Source organism: Felis catus, chromosome A1 (genome assembly GCF_018350175.1).
Source record: "Felis catus isolate Fca126 chromosome A1, F.catus_Fca126_mat1.0, whole genome shotgun sequence".
Taxonomy (NCBI): domain Eukaryota; kingdom Metazoa; phylum Chordata; class Mammalia; order Carnivora; family Felidae; genus Felis; species Felis catus.
Window position 1 is genome coordinate 11,377,804 of NC_058368.1, and position 22,838 is coordinate 11,400,641.

The 22,838-nt window shown below is 39.4% G+C and overlaps 1 protein-coding gene across 10 annotated transcripts in view; it reads left to right on the forward strand.

Annotated features, from left to right (window-relative positions):
- The window catches only part of FRY (FRY microtubule binding protein), a 445,567-nt gene that overhangs the window by 306,611 nt on the left and 116,118 nt on the right, over positions 1 to 22,838 (forward strand). For all 10 annotated transcript variants that reach the window (XM_045051411.1, XM_045051389.1, XM_045051146.1 and 7 more), the window contains 4 exons: positions 7,828 to 7,999; positions 9,363 to 9,495; positions 12,945 to 13,052; positions 21,316 to 21,574. In XM_045051411.1, coding sequence (XP_044907346.1) covers positions 7,828 to 7,999; positions 9,363 to 9,495; positions 12,945 to 13,052; positions 21,316 to 21,574 — 672 coding nt within the window. The remainder of the gene's footprint in view (positions 1 to 7,827; positions 8,000 to 9,362; positions 9,496 to 12,944; positions 13,053 to 21,315; positions 21,575 to 22,838) is intronic.

Genomic DNA, 22,838 nt, shown 5'->3' on the forward strand with positions numbered 1-22,838 from the left:
GCAGAACAATTGGAATTATGGGGTTTTTAATTTTTAAAACTACAAAAAGACATTTGAGTATCTTCTTCCATTTCTCCTGAGCTTATATGGTTATGGAAGAGTTTATCACTAGTTGGTGATTAGAAGCTTAAAGGCATATCTGTGATCTCACTCAATAGTACACACAAGGATGAGGATAGTCTATAAAGTAGATGTCACACTTGATAAAATATGTTGTAGGTCACAGTTGCCCAAGAAACGTATTCAAATTGTGTCTTAAATCATATTTTGGAAATAGCTTGTGGAACAGTGCCTAGAGATGTAAATGATTATCTTACTACGAAGTTTATAGTGCATCACCACTCAACAGTCCAATAATTTCCAGATAAGTGTCCCATTTTAGTTCAGACTGAGATGGCTTCTATATGCATCTTCATCATCATAAGAACTTACTCATCTGTGAGAAGTTTCTAGGTCATCCATTTCTCTAATTTTTGTCATGACCTGAAATAACATGTAACTGGATGTCCTAGCCAGAACCAGAGACAAAAAGAAGAAATAAAAGGCATAAGGATTGGAAATGAAGAAAGAAAACTCTTTTTATTCACAGACAACATGATTGCATATGTAGAAACTACCAAAGACTCTACAGAAAATCGGCTTAGCTAATACATTATTTTAGACAGTTTGTAGGATAGGGGTGCCTGGGTGGCTCAGTCGGTTGAGTGTCGAACTTTGGCTCAGGTCATGATCTCACCATTCGTGGGTTCAGGCCCTGCATTGCGCTCTGTGCGGACAGTTCAGAGCCTGGAGCCTGCTTCAGATTCTGTGTCTCTCTCTCTGCCTCACCCCAACTTATGCTCTGCCTCTCAAAAATAAAAATAATTTTAAAAATTTTTTAGAAAGTTTGTAGGATACAAGATAAATATAGAGGGGCACCTGGCTGTTTCATTTGGTAGAGCTTGAGATTCTTGATCTCAGGGCCATGAGTTCAAGCCCCAAGTTGGGAAGGAGCCTACTTAAAAAAAAAAAAAAAGATAAATATATAAAATCAATTTATTTCTATATTATGGTAATGAACAATTAGAAACTGAACAATGTTACCTCTGGGACACAGCAAAGGCAGTCATAAGAGGGAAGTATATAGCAATCCAGGCCTTCCTAAAGAAAGAAGAAATATCTCAGATATACAACCTAACCTTATACCTTAAAGAACAGCCAAAGCCAAAACCAGCAGAAGACAGGAAATTATATAGATTAGAGCAGAAATCAATGCTATTGAAACCAAAAATATCAGTAGAACAGATCAATGAAACCAGAAGCTGGTTCTTTGAAAGAATTAACAAAATTGATAAACCACCAGACAGTTTGATCAAAAAGAAAAAGGAAAGGACCCAAATAAATAAAATCAAGAATGAAAGAGGAGAGATCACAACCAACACAGCAGAAATAAAAACAATAATAAGAGAATATTATGAGCAATTATACGCCAATAAAATGGGCAATCTGGAAGAAATGGACAAATTCCTAGAAACATATACACTACCAAAACTGAAACAAGAAGACATGAAAAATTTGAACAGACCCATAACCAGTAAAGAAGTTGAATTCATAATAAAAAATCTCCAAAAAACAAGAGTGCAAGGCCAGATGGTTTTCCAGGGGAATTCTACCAAACATTTAAGGAAGAGTTAACACCTATTCTCTTGAAGCTGTTCCAAAAAATAGAAATGGAAGGAAAACTTCCAAACTTTTTCTATGAAGCCAGCATGACCTTGATTCCAAAACCAGACAGAGACCCCACTAAAAAGGAGAACTATAGACCAGTTTCCCTGAGGAACATGGATGCAAAAATCCTCAACAAGATATTAGCCAACCGGATCCAACAATACATTAAAAAAATTATTCACCACGACCAAGTGGGATTTATACCTGGGATGCAGGGCTGGCTCAATATCCACAAAACAATTAATGTGCTTCATCACATCAATGAAAGAAAGGACAAGAACCACATGATCCTCTCAATAGATGAAGAGAAATCGTTGGACAAAATACAGCATCCTTTCTTGATAAAAATCCTCAAGAAAGTAGATAGAAGGATTATACCTCAAGATCATAAAAGCCATGTATGAACGACCAAACGCTGATATCTTCAATGAGGAAAAACTGAGAGCTTTCCCCCTCAGGTCAGGAACAAGACAGGGATGTCCACTCTCACCACTGTCATTCAACATAGTATTGGAAGTCTTAGCCTCAACAATCAGACAACACAAAGAAATAAAAGGCATCCAAATCGGCCAGGAGGAGGTCAAATTTTCACTCTTCACAGATGACATGATACTCTATATGGAAAACCCAAAAGATTCCACCAAAAAACTACTAGAACTGATCCATGGATTCAGCAAAGTTGCAGGATATAAAATCAATGCACAGAAATTGGTTGCATTCCTATACACCAACAATGAAGCAACAGAAAGAGAAATCAAGGAATCGATCCCATTTACAATTGCACCAAAAACCATAAAATACCTAGGAATAAATCTAACCAAAGAGGTGAAAAATCTATACACTGAAAACTATAGAAACCTAATGAAAGAAATTGAAAAAGACACACACAAAAAAATGGAAAAAGATTCCATGCTCCTGGATAGAAAGAACAAATATTGTTAAAATGTCGATACTACCCAAAGCAATCTACATAGTCAATGCAATCCCTATCAAAATAACACTAGCATTTTTCATGGAGCTAGAACAAACAATCCTAAAATTTGTACGGAACAAGAAAAGACCCTGAATAGCCAAAGCAATCTTGAAAAAGAAAACCAAAGCAGGAGGCATCACAATCCCAGACTTCAAGCTGTGTTACAAAGCTGTATCATCAAGACACGATGGTACTGGCACAAAAACAGACACTCAGATCAATGGAACAGAATAGAGAACCCAGAAATGGACCCACAAACGTATGGCCAGCTAATCTTTGACAAAGCAGGAAAGAATATCCAATGGAATAAGGACAGTCTCTTCAGCAAGTGGTGCTGGGAAAACTGGACAGCGACATGCAGAAAAATGAACCTGGACCACTTTCTTACCCCATATGCAAAATAAAGTCAAAATGGATGAAAGACCTAAACGTAAGACAGGAAGCCATCAAAATCCTCGAGGAGAAAGCAGGCAAAAACCTCTTTGATCTTGGCCGCAGCAACTTCTTACTCAACACATCTCCAGAGGCAAGGGAAACAAAAGCAAAACTGAACTATTGGGACCTCATCAAAATGAAAAGCTTCTGCACAGTGAAGGAAACAATCAGCAAAACTAAAAGGCAACCAACAGAATGGGAGAAGATATTTTCAAATGACATATCAGATAAAGGGCTAGTATCCAAAATCTATAAAGACTTAACAAACTCAACACCCAGAAAACAAATAATCCAGTGAAGAAATGGGCAAAAGATAGGAATAGACACTTCTCCAAAGAAGACATCCAGATGGCCAACCGACACATGAAAAAATGCTCAGCTTCACTCATCATCAGGGAAATACAAATCAAAACCACAATGAGATACCACCTTACACCTGTCAGAACGGCTAGCATTAACAACTCAGGCAACAGCAGATGTTGGTGAGGATGTGGAGAAAGAGGATCTCTTTTGCATTGTTGGTGGGAATGCGAGCTGGTGCAGCCACTCTGGAAAACAGTATGGAGGTTCCTCAAAAATTAAAAATAGAACTACCCTGTGACCCAACAGTTACACTACTAGGTATTTATCCAAGGGATACAGGTATGCTGTTTTGAAAGGGGGCATGCACCCCAATGTTTATAGCAGCACTATCAACAGTATCCAAAGTATGGAAAGAGCCCAAATGTCCATCGATGGATGAATGGATAAAGAAGATGTGGTATATATATATACAATGGAGTATTACTCAGCAATCAAAAAGAATGAAATCTTGCCATTTGCAACTATGTGGATGGAACTAGAGGGTATTATGCTAAGTGAAATTCATCAGAGAAAGAAAAATATCATATGACTTCACTCATATGGGGACTTTAAGACACAGAACAGATGAACAAAAGGGAAGGGAAGCAAAAATAATATAAAAACAGGGAGGAGGACAACATAAGAGACTCTTAAATATGGAGAACAAACAGAGAGTTACTGGAGGGGTTGTGGGAGACAGGATGGGCTAAATGGGTAAGGAATCTACTCCTGAAATCATTATTGTACTATGTCCTAACTAACTTGGATGTAAATTAAAAAAAGAAAAAAAAAGAAATTGAACAATTTATCACAGCAATGAAAACAAAGTACTTAGCACTAAAGCTAACAATTATGTATAAGATTTGTGTACTGAAAAGTAAAAGATGTTGAGGAAAATCATAGACAACCCAAATAAACAGAGAGAAATACTATTTGTGGACTGAAAGATTTAAGACTATAAAAAGGTCAGTTGTCCCCAAATTAATCTATATATGTTAAACGATAATCCCATTAATAATCCCAGCTAAAATCCTTATAGGATTTTCTATAGAAATCAATAAACTTATTCTAAAATGTATACGGAAAGTATAAGGAATTAAAATAACCAACATAATGCTGAAAAAAAAGAAGAAAAATTGGAGGACTAGTATGTCCTGATTTCCAAACATACTGAAAAGCTACAATAGCGTAGTGCTGGCAGAAAAGTGATTTTAAAGACTAATGGAACAGAAAAGAGACTCCAAAAATAGACCCACATATATATGGCCACTTTATTTTCAACAACATTTTCAAGTTATTTCCATAGATAAAGGGTAGCCTTTTCAATGAATGGTGCTGAACAATTGGACATCCACTTGCAAAATAATGAAGTTCAACCCATAATTTGCACAGTAAGCAAAACTTAAGTCAAAATGTATCGTAAACCTAAGTGTAAAATCCAACATTATAAATCTTCCAGCAGAAAACATACGATAAAATCTTTGTAATCTTTGAGTGGACAAAAATGTCTTAGGACACAAACATCATGAATTACAAAAAAAAAAAAAATTGGTAAATCAAACATCATCATAATAAAAATGTGTCTGCACTTTAAGAGACACTGTTAATAAAGCATAGCGTAGCTGACTGGGAAGAAACTATTTGCAAAACATATCGATAAAGCACTTGTATCTAGGATATAAAGAACTCTCACAGCTCAACAGTAAGAACTCCATTTTTTAAATGGGCAAAATGAACAGCCTCTTCCCCAAAGAAGACATACAAATGACCGATAAACCTATGAAAAGATGTTCAACATCATTAGTCATGAGGGAAATGCAAGTTAAAACCACACTGAGACGTGCTGAGAAGGATGTTGAGCACCTGGAACTTGATACTACTTTGGTGAGAACACAAAAAGGCACCACCATTTTAGAGAACAGTTCGGCAATTTCCTTTAAATTTAAACATACGCTTACTGTATGATCCACCATTTCTACTCCAAGGTATTTATCCAAGAGAAATTAAAGCTCCAAAAGTTCCAAAAAGGTTTCTATGAATATTTATTCATAGAATAAACATTTTTAAATGAGGACATACTAGTCCTCCAATTTTTTTCTTCTTTTTCAGCATTCTGTTAGTTATCCTCATTCCTTATACTTTCCCTATAAATTTTAGAATAAGCTTTATTGATATAACTAAAAACAGGAAAGCAACTCATGTTCAACACCTAGTGAGTGGCTGAACAAGTTGTGTGCATCATCAATGTAGTGGAATAGTATTCAGCAATGAAAACAAACAAAGGAACAAATGACTTCTATTGCAACAATGTCTCAAAAGCTTGATGCTATGTGAAAGAAGCAAGACACAAAAGACTATGTACTATTCCATCCCATTCTGGAAAAGGTGAGATACTAGAAGGCAGAAATTAGACAATGACTGTCAGAGGCTGGGATGGAAAGTGGACTGACTCTAAAGAGGCACGAGGGAACTTTTGGGGATGATGGAAATAACTTTATATCTTGAATGTGATGACAGTTACCTGACTGTATAAGTTTCTCAAAACTCAAAGAACTGTGCAACTGTGTATGTTTTACTCTGTGCAAATTATGTCTCTATAAACCTGACTTTAAAAAAATCAAGTGTAGATTCAAACCTAAGAATATATAATTACCAGCAGGAACTTTTCAGGCATTAATCCTTACCATAGCCCTGCGTGATCACTAGGTATCACTATCTTCATTTTATAGAAAGGAAGCTGAGACTTGGACTTAGAAGAGTTAAATAATTTCCTAAGAGTAGACAAATAATAAAATGGAGAGGTACGATGCAAAACTATATAAAATACAAAAAGAAATTGTGAAGCTAAATTGAAAATACATGTCCCAGTGTTATCCAGAGGGAAGGAAAACTCAGAGAACTGGCCAGGGCAGTTCATAAATTGGATATACCACTTGCAAATAACAGACTTGGCCAGTGACAGCAATCCACAGTTATTCTATTCGCGTTGCATTTCCCGAATTGAACATTCCACTTCCTCACCCAAAACATTACTATGTCTTGAGAAAGATACATAAGCCTAGAATACATGTCATGAACTACTAAAACGAATGGGGAAATGAATGGACTTTTAATACACTGTTAAATCTTTTAAAGTTAATACTGTTTCCTTCTAGAAACTGGAGACAGAATATTATTGAAGGCTATAAAATCATAAAGTACACATTGGATCAGCACCAATGAGCCAGAAAATTGTTCACCAAATCCTGGTTAAAATATCAGTGTCCCTTGAAGCTTGAATGGTTTCAAAATGAAAAGAAGTCTGTATTGTTTTTTTTGTTATAGGATATAATCTTATATCACAGAATAGGCAACTGGGGCAAACTTGACTTGGGTATGGCTTCCCACCTACTTCTTGTATGGCCTCAGTTTCTTCACCTGAAAAATAGGAATAATTACACTTTCCTTGCCTGGCTGTTTTTGAAATGAGAACTAATGAGCAGTTCCGGATAGATTTTAGGGGCTCAGTAAATTATAACTAGAGTATCGTTGGTAGCAATAATTATTATTTTCTGCTGTTAGGTAGTAGCCTGCTTTGGAAACATTACTTCATGTAATGTGTATTCATGTATTACCTCATGAAAATTTGAGTATAAACGCATCACACATGGCCGTTAAGGAAGTACAGATGTTTTAGTACTTTCTGACCTTTTAAGATATTGTTACTAGTAGCAGCCATCTCTCAGTCATCTTTCAGAGCCACTATTATGCCTTACCTGAGCCTGAGGATGATAAAGATCTGGCCCCAAATGACATTTCTTCTTATAAGCCCATGTGTTTTTTATCAGTAACAAGTTCAGCGGCATTGAACTTTTAAAATTTATTTTCAAACTTGCCAGTCTTTTTGAATCAAGAGTCATCAACCTGCAATTCAGAGCAGACCATTTTTATTTTGTGATTCACATTTGTAACTCCTGTTTGTTTTCATTCAGTCTTTGTGAATTAACACACAGGGCATCTCTCTCCCTCAGGAGACCTATGAGCCCTTTGTTTACCTCAGTTTCCCTTAGTTGCAGCTGCTCCAGAGGATGAAGGCCTTTCCCTTTGAGGTTCACCAGGATTCCCCAAACAGGATGAGCATGACCCTCTCAAACGTACCCTCCAAGTAGGGTGAAAATCTTTCCGGTTGTCTTCCTCTGCTGTGCCAACAAATAGTGACAGAAACTCAATGTAACGTTCATAGGTTTGGCCTAAATTCTTGTGCCTTTTAAATTACTTTCTCATACTAATCTGGATAGCAAGCCATGCTGACTTCTCTCAAAGGCTGATGGTTTAATTCCACTACAATAATTGGGTTTTTCTTTTTATTATGAACACATTATCTCTTACAGAGAATGAACATTGGTTTACGGGCATTCTTAGTAATAGCCGACAGCTTGCAGCAGAAAGACGGTGAACCCCCCATGCCGGTGACAGGAGCTGTTCTCCCTTCAGGAAACACATTGAGAGTGAAGAAAACATATTTGAGTAAAACGCTAACTGAAGAAGAAGCCAAAATGATAGGTGGGTCTCAGAGATGTGTTAGAGGTGGGCCTTGGTAAGCCCTTCTAATGACCATTGGATACTTACCCTCAGTGAGGTACACTGTTAAAACATTTTTATACAAGTAGCTGTAACATTCCAACATTAATTGTTTTGAATGATTCATGCTGTGCTTTGTTTTACTGCCCTTTAAACTTTCTGGAACTTCCTGGTAAACATTTTGCCATTTAAATGTTAGACTTTTATCTACGGTCTTTTCAAACTTCTAATATTGATTATCTACATTTTACAGTAAATTTCTGGGACATCTGTGTCCTTTGGTAGATATCCTGTTTAAAAAGCAACCATATAAATATTCATTTGTTAGTTCATTCATTTTTATACTTCCTTTCCCTCTTCTTTTTTTGTTCAGTAAAATTAGTTAAATCCCTGTTTTAAACATTCCACATCCCACACATGCCAGGTCATATTGTGGGTTTAGCCTACATGAGACTATTTTCTTTTTAATTTAGCTATCTTAATCCAAAGAGGTGATTTTTTGCATTTGTTTCTTTCTTGTTGAATACTTGAATTTAGAAACCTACAAACTTTGTTAAAATAATTCCTATGTCAAAGATCTGAGGGAAATTTGAGGAGACTTTTTGCTTCAAATGTTTATCTTTAATTAGGAAATGCTCAAATGAGTTCAGAAAGATTTAATGTATGAAAAAATAATCATTAATAATTATTTCATTAAAGTACAAATTTTAAATGCAAAGCAATTTGCTTTTCATTTGTATTATATACATAAATATATGAAATGCATATACATACATGAAATACACATAGGCTACATATATTTGACTTCCACTGTAGAACATTGACACTATATTTAATGAGAACAGTAAAAATACTATAGCTAAAATAGGTTTTACTTCATTTTAAAATTTGTGATGTAAAGCCGTTTTTGTTTATTTTACTAAAAAATCTACACATATATTTCAGAGAACAGTAAACTTATTAAAATCCCAACCCCAAATAACAATTATTCTTTATTCACATCATCAGTAATGATGGTGAATTTTCTTGTACTAACCAAAAACATAAAAATTCTAAAGCAAAGCTACCTATTTCCTTTTTATTTTAACTCTTCGGGAAAGCATTTCCCTTTGAAGTATGAGAATTCCTATTTATTAAATTTAAGTGATTATTCGGTAAACACCTACCAAGTTCAGGACACTATACCAAGCATTCTACAGAAATTAGATTGAATTAGAATCTGCTTAATGAAGTCATTGACCCATAGACGGTCTTCAGTAAAAACATGTCATGGGGGAGGAACAAACTAGGATCTCATTCCTTGATGGATTTAGTCAAAGATGTAACCATAATGCACATTTTCCAGGAATGTCCTTGTATTACTCCCAAGTACGAAAAGCTGTGGACAACATTTTAAGGCACCTCGATAAAGAAGTGGGAAGGTGTATGATGCTAACGAATGTTCAGATGCTAAACAAAGAACCTGAAGACATGATCACGTGAGTACAGTGAGGACTAAGTTTTCAGTGAAGGATTAATTAGCCAAAATGTACCAGCAGAGATTTTTCCCATTTATTCACTATTTTGTTCTGCTCTTCCTAGCATCAGAGTTCTGAGAAGTGCCAAGGATAGTAAAAACGTACCTTGACGGTATTTGACTAACTCTGAAAATAAGGTCAAACCTGAGATTGATCTATTTCAGTTATATTTCGAGTGTCCTTAGGCCAGTAAGTTAGAAACGGGAGGCCAAGACTCTCAGTGGTCCACAAGTTGCTCCCAAGTAGCTCTGTCACAGGCTGCGTGCCAGAGTGACATCACCAGTTTACAGACATTCCATCTTTATAAATTTCAAATTCACTTGTTTCTAGTGATTGTTCCTGAACCGTGAGCGTTCCTTGTGCCTACTAATCTCTATGTGACCGTGTCATAGAAATACTGAATCTTAGAAGAATAATTTATAGTTGTGAATGTAACTCTTCATTTGAAATCCAATGTGCTCAGCCCAAATCTAAGATGCAGCTTTGTAATTAGAGCTCTGCAGAAGAAACTCATGCAACTTGTATTTGCTGCTTTTGATTCGTTATGGCAGGAACTAGGATTAGGCTATAACTTCACACTTCAAGAAAGTTCAGACTTTGTTGTTGGACTGTGAATTAAATTATACGTGGCACCTGTGGCGTAAGTTTCCAAAAATATGACTGGGAAAGTTTCCTTTGTTCCTCAGCATTTCCAGTTCCAAACACCACAGTGTGTTGGAAAACTGTTACCTATACAGGGAAATTCATGTTGTGGGTGTGTATTTTTATTGCGATGGCAGGCACCTCAAAAATGAAGTATGACAAAACAAAACAATACATGATAAGACAAAGTAAAACATACAGAATTATTCTAAATACATAGTTGGGAGTATCTAAAGTTAAAATTAAAACCTCCTCCTCAGAGCTCCACTTGAAATCCACGACCATTGCTTGACTCAGCGTGATTCCTTTAGGAACTTTCCTTACGTCGACACAAATATATGCATATATGTATTTGTCGTACAAAAATGGGATTATACAATGCATATTATCCTGCAGCTTGCCAGTCATTTGTTTTAAATGATCACGTTGCTTTAGATTTCACCCTAAATGATCGCAAAAATTAAAATTGACCAAGATGAATAACATCAAATGTATTGTCTCCAGCTCCGGTTCCACCCTCACAAATGGCCGGATTGTCAACCTTTAACCTCATTAGTACATTCTTTTTTAACATATTGAAGCAATTTTCAGTTGATAATGTAGAAGATAAAAGACGTGTTTCTAAAACTTCTGCCATATGGTTGTTTGCCTGAAAAACGGTAAAGAAAAACTTGTAAAGGAAAACTGTATTGATAATCAAGAGATCCTAAGATAGGGTCAGGACCAAAATGGTATATTCAAAACCATAAAAAGGTACAGGTTTAAATGTAACTGTAAACATTTTGTATTTTAACCAATACCTTAAACTGTTTCTAAGATGATTCTTTACTTTGCCTATTCAGTCATCACAAGACCCCCAAACAGGACTGGGAATACTTTCTATGCTACATTTTGAGGCAGATCCTGGAGTAGGAAATAATTCATTGCCACATTTCCAGAAGACAAAGAGAAACACCAGGGAAACATAAGCATTTAGGACAAGACAGGGAAGGTCCACACCACACTAACAGAAACCATCATTGCGGTTGATATGCAATCCTCCACTTTGCCACGTTCTGCTTAGGATATGAACTTGAACATTAAGCATTCTATTTGCTCCATTCCTGTTCCTCATCCCTTTTGTGGTACATGCTAGAAGACAATAATAATACCTATTAATAAAAATTATGTTATGGGGAGAGGGGGAAGTTCACTTGCTTCCTATAAAAGCCCAGAAAGCAAGGACTGCAATAGTAGAAGGAAATCATGTACCCATTAGAGTTTCTAATCTGGGCTTCTTTTATCAGCTTGGAGGCCTCGTGGAATCTGCCTTATACTTCAGGCCAGCAGGGTCATCTGTTTTCCAACAGATAGGAAAATAATCCCAGCTGTTGAAAACATCTGGTGAGCAAGCCAGAAGAGCTATTTAAACAACTCACCGTGTTGCCAGTGATCAGGAGCCATCACTAAGCTCTAACTCTGTACAGTTATTGAGGATGGCACTTGAAGACTCCTCCTCCCTTCAGTTGATTAAAACCCACTGTGCAATGGCTCCTTCTCCAGTCCTCGTACAAGGAGGACTATGCAGAAAGGGCTATGGAAAAGGAGAGAAAACAATCCTATAACTTTCTGCAAAAGCAGAGCACTTGTGAAGTCAACATATTTGTGTTTTATTTTCCACATACACCGTTTTGTATTCACTCTTGACAGACCTAAACAAAGCCGTGCAAAAAAGTAATGTCACAGAGCAGAATTTCTGTCGGATTATAGACAGGGCGGATCCTGCCTGCCGCGTTTCTGTTCTGACCGCAGTTAATATTCCAAAAAAGAATGACTTTATGCCACTTTGCACTTTCATCATTGTCTCTGTGTCCTACAATAGCACTAATTTCATGACAGTTTTATATTTATTCTCAGAAGGCTGACTTATCAGAATTTGAGTATGTTGTTATATTTTATCACTTAGGTTTTTTGAAGGATTTGATGGGTGGTTGAGTTTTTTCATAAAGGTTATTGGCAAAATATGTGGTTAAGAATCAGTTACCTATTTAAGCAACTCAAAATTGAAATAAGTTTTCACAAAATTTAGCGTTCCTTCAGATTTTACAGCAGAATATAGAAGACACTAATTATCTTTAAGCGTTCATATTGTCAAGACAATAAAAAGAGGGAAGGAATCTCCATAGAGGTCAGGCTCATCAGTGTAATTTTACAAATCAGAATTGAATGCACAACCGTATAGAATTCAGGAGTTTACCTGACATTATGAAAGGCTTATTTTTAGAAGCACTTAATTTTTTTTTTTAATGACAGTGGGGACTCCAGAAGAGAAATATAACTTGCTAGAGAGACAAGCTTCCAGATGTTGTGCTTGTTAGAGGCACTATGCCTTGTACACACTAAAATCCCATTTTTAAATGCTGAATGTAGGAATGAGTGCAGTGTGCTTTTTACACACTGATGCATTTAGGCATTTTAGCGAATTCAGTGGTTTAAATGCAGTCCACAGGGACCAAACCCCATGGAACCCAACTGAATAGCAGACTCAATGGCAGAATGCTGTTGACATTGGCATTTGTCCTTTTAGATATATACCTCCAACGTTTAAATCTTTCTGAGTTCTCCTAGAACAGACCAAGCTATAAAGGTCAAAAACTTTTGAGAAAAATGTGCAGTAAATACCAGGCAGTGATTCAGAAGGCCTGGATTCTAGTCCTTTTTCACAGATTGGATTGATTCTTTTTTTAACTTTTTGTAGCCTTTGACCCGTGTTGGTTTTCAAATTCTAGGGGTGAGAGAAAGCCAAAAATAGATCTTTTCAGGACCTGTGTTGCTGCTATCCCTCGACTCCTTCCTGATGGCATGTCAAAACTTGAACTCATTGACTTGCTGGCTAGGTAAGTGAGAGCTGCAGTGGGTTTATTCGATCCAATTGATTATAATCCTTTGTCATGATTCTTAATGACAACAGCAAAAAGAATGATTATTTAAAAATTGACAGATTTTACTAAATGAGGCATTATTCTAGGTACTATGTATAGGCAAGGGGGAATAAAGAAATGTTTTTTGCCTTTTCCCTCATATTCAAGGGGCTTCACATCCAAATTAGAAGCAAATACATAAGTACATAAGGTAACCAACTATCCAAGGCCTGAAATTGTGCACATTAATAGCACCTGAAGTGTGACACGTGAGTTCAGTGGGCACGGGGATTACTGGGGACAAAGGAAGTCAGCAAATCAGTTCTGGGAGAAGGTAAAACTTGACACAGAACCCAGAATGATAAAGAGAGTGATGACAGAAAGGCACAGAGGTAGGCCTGGGGAATGGGGAGGTGGGTCTTCCTGGAGAAGAGTTCATTCAGGGTCTGATTCCCAGTCTGAGGCCCACAGACCTCTCAGGAGCCAAAGTGCTTAGCTAATTTTAGTGCTTCAGAAATCTGCCCCAAACCATACATTTATCACCCTCCCAACATTTGTCCATAAGAATGCTCAGTCCAGCTAGAACCTCAAGTGAATTTGCTTTGAGTGAAATTATGTTGATACCTTTAAATAAGCATAATTTCCACATGTTGATCTGAAACCCTAGTTGACAGTTATGTGCCTTTAAATTAAAAATCAAAAGTGACATTACTTAAAAGCAATTTAGAATGTGAAATCATTAGGAATGGGGTGCATGAAGGGAGTGGGATGAGAAAGAACACAAGTCCTCCTTGACTTGAAAAAATAAAGAAAAAGGAATATAAAAGCCAATGATTAAAAGGCATAGAAATAAGACTGGAGTGGTAAATTTTTAGATAATCTTTACTGTTAGCTGAGGAATTTGGACCAATGGAGTTTTAAGCGAGAATAATATTATAAAAAATATTAGTTTAGTCTGGTTAATCTGATAATGGTGGCACCTAGGAAAGCCCAGAGGAGGATAACAAACACTAACACTGACTGGGGCGCCTGGGTGGCTCGGTCGGTTAGGTGTCCAACTTCGGCTCAGGTCATGATCTCGCAGTGTGTGGGTTCGGGCCCCGCGTCGGGCTCTGTGCGGACAGCTCGGAGCCTGGAGCCTGCTTCGGATTCTGTCTCCCTCTCTCTCTCTGCTCCTCCCCCGCTTGTACTCTCTGTCTCTCAAAAACAAATAAAGTTAACAAAAAATAATTTAACAAATACTAACACTGACTGAATTAAAGATGCATTACGCATGACCCCGTTTACCCACATTCACTAGCCCTTGGAGAGCACCCTTCTCATCAATATCCAAGTAAAGTAACCCAAGCCCTCATCCCACATGACTGCAGACCACCAGTGGCTATCCCACAGCTTCAGAGTATCTCCCCAGAGCACCATGTTCCTGGTTATTGTGGTCATCACGCCCTCTCCTCTGGAGGGCCAATATGGACTCCTGTTGTTTGCACCTTGCCATCAGTTAATATCTTTTGTAGCCTACTGTCTTCCAACCATAGACAAAACTACCCCCTTTCCTTCTGCCAGTCACCACTAACACAGGATGGTGCTGGATTGTGAGACTGACTGAAGATCTGTTACTTTGAAAACCACTGTCGCAAGCCCTGGTGCTCATTGGCCAAAGCCATCCACCCTCCTAGCTGGCTTTGGTCACTGCTACCCGTAACCTCTTCTTTCCTGTAATCAGCAGCCTCCACACCACGTGCCCTTCTTTCTTCCATTCCGTGTTTAGGACCTATTTTAGGAAGATTATAACGTTAAAAAAAAAGGTACAGCCTAGGCTTTTGCCGCAGCTTAACAACCAGAATGTGAACAAAGAGCACATTCGTTGGAAGCAGGGAAGCAGTAGAAAGGAAGGAAAAATAAGCTTGGATCAAAGAGGGGCTTCCAGCTCTGGGTGAGAAGATCCAAGGAGGAACAAAGGGTAGAATCCCAAAGAATAATAAGCATGGTGGTTTGGGGATAAGGGAAGCTGAGGAATAAGAGACTCAAATCCTGTTAATATTTGAGTATCCCACGATGATGGCAAAGACTGAGGGTAAAGAAAAGCTCTGAAGCAGGCGCCAGGTGCCAAGGTTACCCCGAAAGGTATGCGAGCAGCCGGTCGGTATGCCAGGGACAGCAGTGGAGGACGTGAGTGAGTAGGAGTCAAGTGTTCGCACAGAGGAGGGGTTGCCGAGCGGAAGGGCTGGATGTGGCAGTGAGAAATCAGGGGACAGAGGACCGCTTGTCATGGCCTGTGAGCCAGAGACAAGAGACCACCATCTGAGAGATTTGGAGGAAGTACCAAAAAAATGGGAACGAAATGGAATCACAGGAAAACCCTGGGTTTTGCAATCCTGCTTCTGCAATTTTACTAACCATGTGATCTAGACAAATTATTTAACCCCTCGGCCTTTTTGCCTTGGATGAAGCTGGAATAATACCGCCTATCTCATAAGGCTGTTGAGAAGGCTAAATGTCATAGACGAGCGCTTTGGTGCACCCAAGGGAAAATGTGTCAGCAGGGAAAAGGCAGTTTTCAGTTCGACTGAAGCAGAAAGAAAGTTCACTGGTGTCAGTGAAGTTCTAATTGCTGAAGATTACACGCGCTAAGGCCTTTGGAATACAAAGTTTTTGAAATGTCATGCAGCGTTCAGATACACTCTCTGAATCTATTTTGCCGTGACTCTGTGGGGTGGACTCTTACTTCTGGAATCACTCTGATCACTGAATCCAGGGACGCCTGAACTCTGCTGACCATGGTGCCAGGCGTGCCAGAAGGGAGTTCTCTTAGACATGGTTGGAATGTCAGTGCTATTTATGGTGCGTCGTGTTTATTATTACGTACATTCTTACAAAGCCCAAAGCAATGGGTACTGTTTTTATGAGGGGAAAGAGCAAATAAACATTCTTGAGAGTTCAAGTCTTAGAAATCAGGAAAATGACTGGACTTATATGGGAAGCCTGTGAAGAGACCTTTTTCATAAACTTTAAAAGAAGCCGGAGGCTATTCTGCTCAAGGGAAGGATAACCTGGAGTGCTCGACCTACACACCGGGTCCTGTTAACCTATGAGCAAATGAGCCCCTTCAGACCTCCTTGAGAGAGGGTCAAGGGACAAAATGAAGAAATTCAATAGCAATAAATGTGGGTTTCACGTCTATAGTTACTTTATTCCCCCATCGTCAATCGCATTGGGACTGAGTTGACTCTTGAGACAATATACAGTCTAGTCAGAGAGGTATGGGACCTTTTAGTTCAGATACTTCGTGGTCGCATCCATGGTACGTTGGTACTGGGGAAAAACTTGCTTTTCTTTAAAACTAGCAAAATAAGACCAACGTTCCTGCCAGTTCCCTGTTCGCCCCTTGACCCGCCCAAGCTCAGTTCCCTGAATAAGGAGTTTCAAGGATATGTCCCACGTGACTGTCCCCAGAGCCCCTTGCCAGCATTTCAGGTAATGACTACATTACCACAGACACTCTAATTTCAGACTAACAGTAGTGTGTTTAGCAGGACAATGGTGTATGGAATGAACTGGCAAACCCCTTTCCCCAAGCTACTATGTTTCTGATTTTATGTGTATCCCTCAGCCCACTTATAATGGCTGTGTGAAGAATCTTTCCAGTTGGGCTCCATGGAAGCCACGCTGGCTGTCCTGACATCATGATAAGATCCCTGGGGAGAATTTCCTTCCTGCGCTCACAAAGCCTGCCCTTCCCAGCTGTCTGGGTACCCCTGGGATTCTCCACATAGCAGGGGAACTTACTTGTGTCCTTGGCCATGGGCATCATTTTTCTCTTAACTGTTCTCCCAGATGTTTCCTGCTCTGTCCCTTGACCACAGGAAGGACCTTTCCCCCAATGGCATACAGGCTTCTGTCCTCTGTCACTTCCCACAGCATGGCTTATGCACTAAGGGGTTGCTGTTCATGGTCTACCTTTCCCTTCGAATAATTTGTCATAAGGTTGTTAGAATCAAATAATGCATATAAATCACTTCACATAGTGCCTAGAACACAGTAAACTCTCAGCAAATGTGAGTTATTATTTTTAGGCATTTTTGCATTTGCATAAAAGATTATGCCATGATGTACAATGCATTTTCAGACACATTATGTTAAGGAAAGCTGGGCACATATTTAGTCCTATTTTCAGAGAAGGAGATTTGGACTTCAGAAGAGTAAAATCAGTTGCCCGATGTACAGAATTTTCCTAAAGCCAAATGGCAGTGACACATGTCATTAGTTTGATGCAAAATGACAGATAAACACTTTTTATGCAGTGTTTCCTTAAAACCTGTGGAGATTGATGAGGTAATGTGTACACAGTTTCACAATCTTCTGTGGTACTTGAAAAATCTTTGTCATATACCATTTTTTATTCACCTTTCAGTATGTGTCTGTATAGTGCAAGGTGGCTAGTTGTTTTGAGTATCTGAGAACTATTGTCTCAATTGCATGTATTGCCTCAATAAACCACTTAACCTTGTGTCTTTAATTTTAATTTCTTTTCATTGAGATGCAATTCGGAGCACCGTAAAGAGTTGCAGGTTCATTGTTTAACACCTGCAGAGAGGAAATTCCAGCCACTTCTGGCAATTATTACAAAGGCTAACCACCCACCTGTCGGCAAATTCCTACTTTTGGAAACCGTGGTTTCCTGGGCATCGCTTTAAAACCATCCTTCCAAGGGGCGCCTGGGTGGCACAGTCGGTTAAGCGTCCGACTTCAGCCAGGTCACGATCTCGCGGTCCGTGAGTTCGAGCCCCGCGTCAGGCTCTGGGCTGATGGGTCGGAGCCTAGAGCCTGTTTCCGATTCTGTGTCTCCCTCTCTCTCTGCCCCTCCCCCGTTCATGCTCTGTCTCTCTCTGTCCCCAAAATAAATAAACGTTGAAAAAAAAATTTTTTTTTTTAAAATAAATAAATCCATCCTTCCAGGGCACCTGGATGGCTCAGCGGGTTAAGCATCTGACTTTGACTCAGGTCATGAGCTCATGGTTTTTGAGTCCAAGCCTTGCGTCAGGCTGTGCACTGACAGCGTGGAGCCTGCTTTGGATCCTCTGTCTCCCTCCCACTCTCTCTGCCCCTCTTGCGCTCTCTCTCAAAAATAAACAAACATTTTTAAAAAATAAATAATAAAACCATCCTTCCCTCTGCTGCCCTTGACGTTATAGGGCAGCAGGTTCCTCACCTTTTCCTAATAACCTTTTGTTTTTCCTGCCATAGTTTAGAAGGGGCTGTTTCTCCTAATGGATCTTTTTCTTCTGGATATAGTCTGTGAACTCGGAATCACTCCCTTTTCATTCGTGTACCTCTAACACAGCAAGGTTATTCAAAAGTACTAAGCTGACCCCATGTGAAGCTGAGCTCACCTTTACGAAAGTGTTTTCCATTAAAAGCCATTTATCTGGTCTGACCAACCAAGAGGGTGGCCTTGCTCAGGTTCTGATTTTTCCCCTTTTAAGCCACACCCTTACTTATTCAATAACGGTCTGTGGGAGCAGCCCATGCCCTCGTGATCACACGGCTCAGCCCCTCTGGATCACTGAAAGCGGGGCCTCCAGGACCTCTGCACTGGCACGTTACCATCAGTTAATGTTTACGGAGTGCCTGTTTTTCCCATCCTAAAGGTGGCTTGTCATTTGCAGAAGCTTCATCTTTCAAACATTCAGGACCATAGATAGTGTAAATACAATAAATAGGAATCATGAACTTAAGATGGGAAGATGACTTCAATTGTTGTTTTATAAACTAATGTTTTTTTAAACCATGGGCTGCAGAATGACTCAGGGGTGCTTATAGAGTAATGTTTCTTCCCATATGAGGGGGGCCTCAGGCCCTTAACCCCAGCTTTAACTCAGATATTATGTGTTACAGATTACACTTAATAAGCTGCTGATTAAAATACAAAGAAAGTTTGTAAGTTCTTTCTTTGTTTTACAAAGTTTGTAAGTTTGGCCAGTCCTCAACTGGAAGCTCAGGGTAAGGGCATCTTTGTTTTCTTTCAGTCACCGTGACCTCCTTAAGAACTGTAGACTGAGTGGGGCAAGTCTAACCGGAAGAAATAGCTAGACCTTCCTTTCCAGCGTCTTTGTAGAACGTCACTTGCTTTTGGAACAGGAAGTACATTTTCCCTGACTTGGTATATATCTGCTCATTAACAAGCTTTTGCTTGTCAAATTAGACCAATTTGTATTGGTCAAATTTGGTTTATGTTGTCAAATTTGGACCAATTAGTGTCCTTTATGCTTTAGAGAATATGAAAGGTGTTTGCTTATCGAATTTTTGAAACCATGTTTATTCAAAAATATAGAACTGTACCAGACTTGGTTTTTTTTTTTTTTTTGCAGAAAACCGGATTAAGGGTTAGATGTGCTAGATTGGAATCCTGGACTTTGAGGAAGTTCCTTAACCACTCTGGGTCCCAATGTTTCCTCCCTTTCATTGAGGAGAATATCGATCATTTGGGGGCGCTCTCAGTGACTTAGCCATTTTCTTCTCCCACACTAAATGCCTCCAGGCTGCTGAGTCCTTAGAAATATGATCCCCTCAGTGTCTTTGATCTCTCTGTCTTCCTTCCTTCCCACTCCTCTGCCTTGGGTCAGGCCCCCACCGCTTGTTGCCTAAGTCACAGCAGTGACCTCCTAGCTGGTCTCTGTCCTGCCTCTGGTTGCTTCTCTAAGCCTTCTCCTCCGTATGTCTATTGTTTTTTTCCAGATGTGAATTAATCATGTTATATCACCTATAACTTTCAAGATACAGTTTTTTTTTTTCTAATAATAATAGCTAACAGTTACTGAGTGCCTACCACACCCTCCTTGTGGTGCCATATGCCATACATGGGTCATCGTAATGAACCTCACAACAAATTCATGAAATGCGAGTACAGTTATTGTCCCTGTTTTCCAAATGAGGCTCTGAGGCTTAGGGAGATTGAGTAACTAGCACAAGGTCACATAGCTAGTAACTGACAGAGGCAAGACACTGATCCAGGCTTTCTGATTCCAGAGCACACGCACCTCACCCCTTCCCTGCTGTATTGCCTCCCTGCATGGCCCACAGACCCTTTGCCAAGCTGTCTCTGCTTCCTCTCCAACACCATCTCACCCCTGGCTCCTACAAGCACCCTACCCGATTGACACAACCATACTGACCTCGATATCCTAAGGGCTGTTACGTCTGCATCTCAGGAGAGTCTCAAAAATATTTGTGTCTTAAATAAATGAATAGAAGAATCTATACAACATTACGTTAACTGATGGTTAATACAATGTCAAGATTTAGTATCATTATGATACTCTAGGTTAAACCACCAATACCCTGACATTCTCCGGTTGACTTGGGTTTTCTCAACCTTGACATTGTCAGCATTTTGGTCTAGATAATTCTTTGTTGTAGGGAGTTGGCCCGTGCATGTTTGGCCAGATCACTAGCTTCTAACTACTAGAGAACTGCCGGTAGCACTCTCTGAGTTGTGACAGTCAATAATGTCCCCAGACATTACTGCATCTCCCTTGGTGGGGCAAAATTGTGGATCATTGATCTAAGCCTTAGTTGCTCATTTTCACTGAACTTCCAGGTGAGTCCCTTAGCTTCTCTGGTACTCAGTTGTTTTATCCTTAAAAGTGACAGGGTTTGATACTAATTTATTCTATAGTCAATAATGTATTAAAAAGTTATTCAGATACACCTAAATGCCATGTAATATTTTAGATTTCATCCTGAAACAGAAAAAAAGGACATTAATGAAAAACTGGTGACAGCTGAATAAAATCTGTAGTTTCGTTAATAGCACTGCACCTATTCCCTTAGCTTTGATAAAGGTACCATGGTCATATAAGGTGTCCACATTAGGGGAGCCGAATGAAGAGTATATGGAAGAGTGAACCATTTTTTTTAATGTTTATTTATTTTTTAAGAGACAGAGAGACAGAGTGTGAAGGGGGTAGGGGCAGAGAGAGGGAGGGAGATATAGAATCCAAAGCAGGCTCCAGGCTCCGAGCTGTCAGCACAGAGCCTGATGTGGGGCTCGAACCCATCAGCTGTGAGATCATGACCTGAGCTGAAGTCGGATGCTTAACCGACTGAGCCACCCAGGGGCCCTGGGGGGGACCCATTTTTGAGACACAAGGAAAAACAGAGGCCTGTATTTGTTCAATCACAGATCTAGAAGAAAAGTTAATAAACTAAATCCCTTTATTTTTTTTGACTCATTTTGCAGGCTGTCTATTCACATGGACGATGAACTGCGACACATTGCACAAAACTCTCTTCAGGGTTTACTTGTTGACTTCTCAGACTGGAGAGAAGATGTACTGTTTGGCTTTACCAACTTCTTACTCCGGGAAGTAAATGACATGCACCACACGCTCCTTGATTCGTCCCTGAAGTTACTGCTCCAGCTGCTCACGCAGTGGAAACTGGTCACACAAACTCAAGGAAAAGTCTACGAACAAGCCGGCAAGATCAGAAATTCAGAGGTAATCTTCACACTCCTCCCACCGATTTATATTCCCTAATACAGCACACATGTAAACGCGTCACAGCTCGGAGAAACTTCGGCGTTCTTTCTTCCAGCCACCTAGGAACTTTCTGCCCTGTGGTGGCCCTTAATTTTTCCATCCGTGTAAACTGTGACCGGGAAACTCAGAGTTGACATGTTATCAGGTTAGAGTTGTTAACATTCACAAAACCATTAAGGGCGTAGAAATCGCTCTTTTCTGAGAATTATGATTACACATCTGTAAGAGCAAACGGCTATAGACGTGGCTACTGAGCCAGCATGGATATGCATATATGAAAGTTAGCTGCCCACTAGTTTTGTTTTGTTTTTCCTAGCCTGCAACATATTGGTTGCCTTGCCCCATATCCACAGAGAAGAAAATGCAACCTTGTGGCCTCTTTATTCTTTCACAAATCAGTCCTAAATGGCAAAAATTAATGACAACGTTATCAAGAGCAGGTTGAGGAGAAGTGTTGTCAGGAGAGCAGGGGCAGCGGTGACTTGGCATCGAATGAGCAGAGAGAGGGCCTGGCGAGGGAAGAACACAGCTGCGAGTCTGGGGAAGGCGGAGGCTCGGGGAAGCACAACAGCGCTGAGGGAAGAGCCAGGATCCAGATCCTAGGTCATTCCTCTTTCCTTGTGTGTTGTACACACGGAAGGGAGAGAAACAAGGATTGCATGTGCTCGTCAAAGGGAAAACCTGAAACGGATGTGGAATCTGCCCTGTTGTCTGGCTTGCTTTTGTTTCAGACCCACTTGGTCGTGGTTCGGAAACTTTGAGAACCCATCTCATAAGCACGCCCAAACCTAGATTAGAATCTAACACAAATGCAAGTAAGTAAGTGTGATTAGGAAGTAAATGTTTGGAAATGCAATTGAACGGTCTCCAGAAGTCTATAGGGAATCTGGCTAAAAACAAATTAGGCCACTTTGACTGAATTTATGGTATAATTGCCAACAGTATATGAATAGAACCAGTTTTGTTCTTATTAATATTAATTGCCTTTGAAAGTTATTTCTTATCAGAGGTAACAGATGGTTGATGGTATTTCAAAGTAACAATTGATCTAAAGAAAAGAGAGATCTGTGCTGTCATGAATAATAATGAATTTATACTCCTGTCTGATTAGAAGCCACTGTAATTTATTTTAATATTACAAGGTCACATGTGCCGAAAGATGCGCATGTGAGTACTTTCTTCTTCCTCGATTGTTATTTTTCTGAATATACAATGTGTTCTC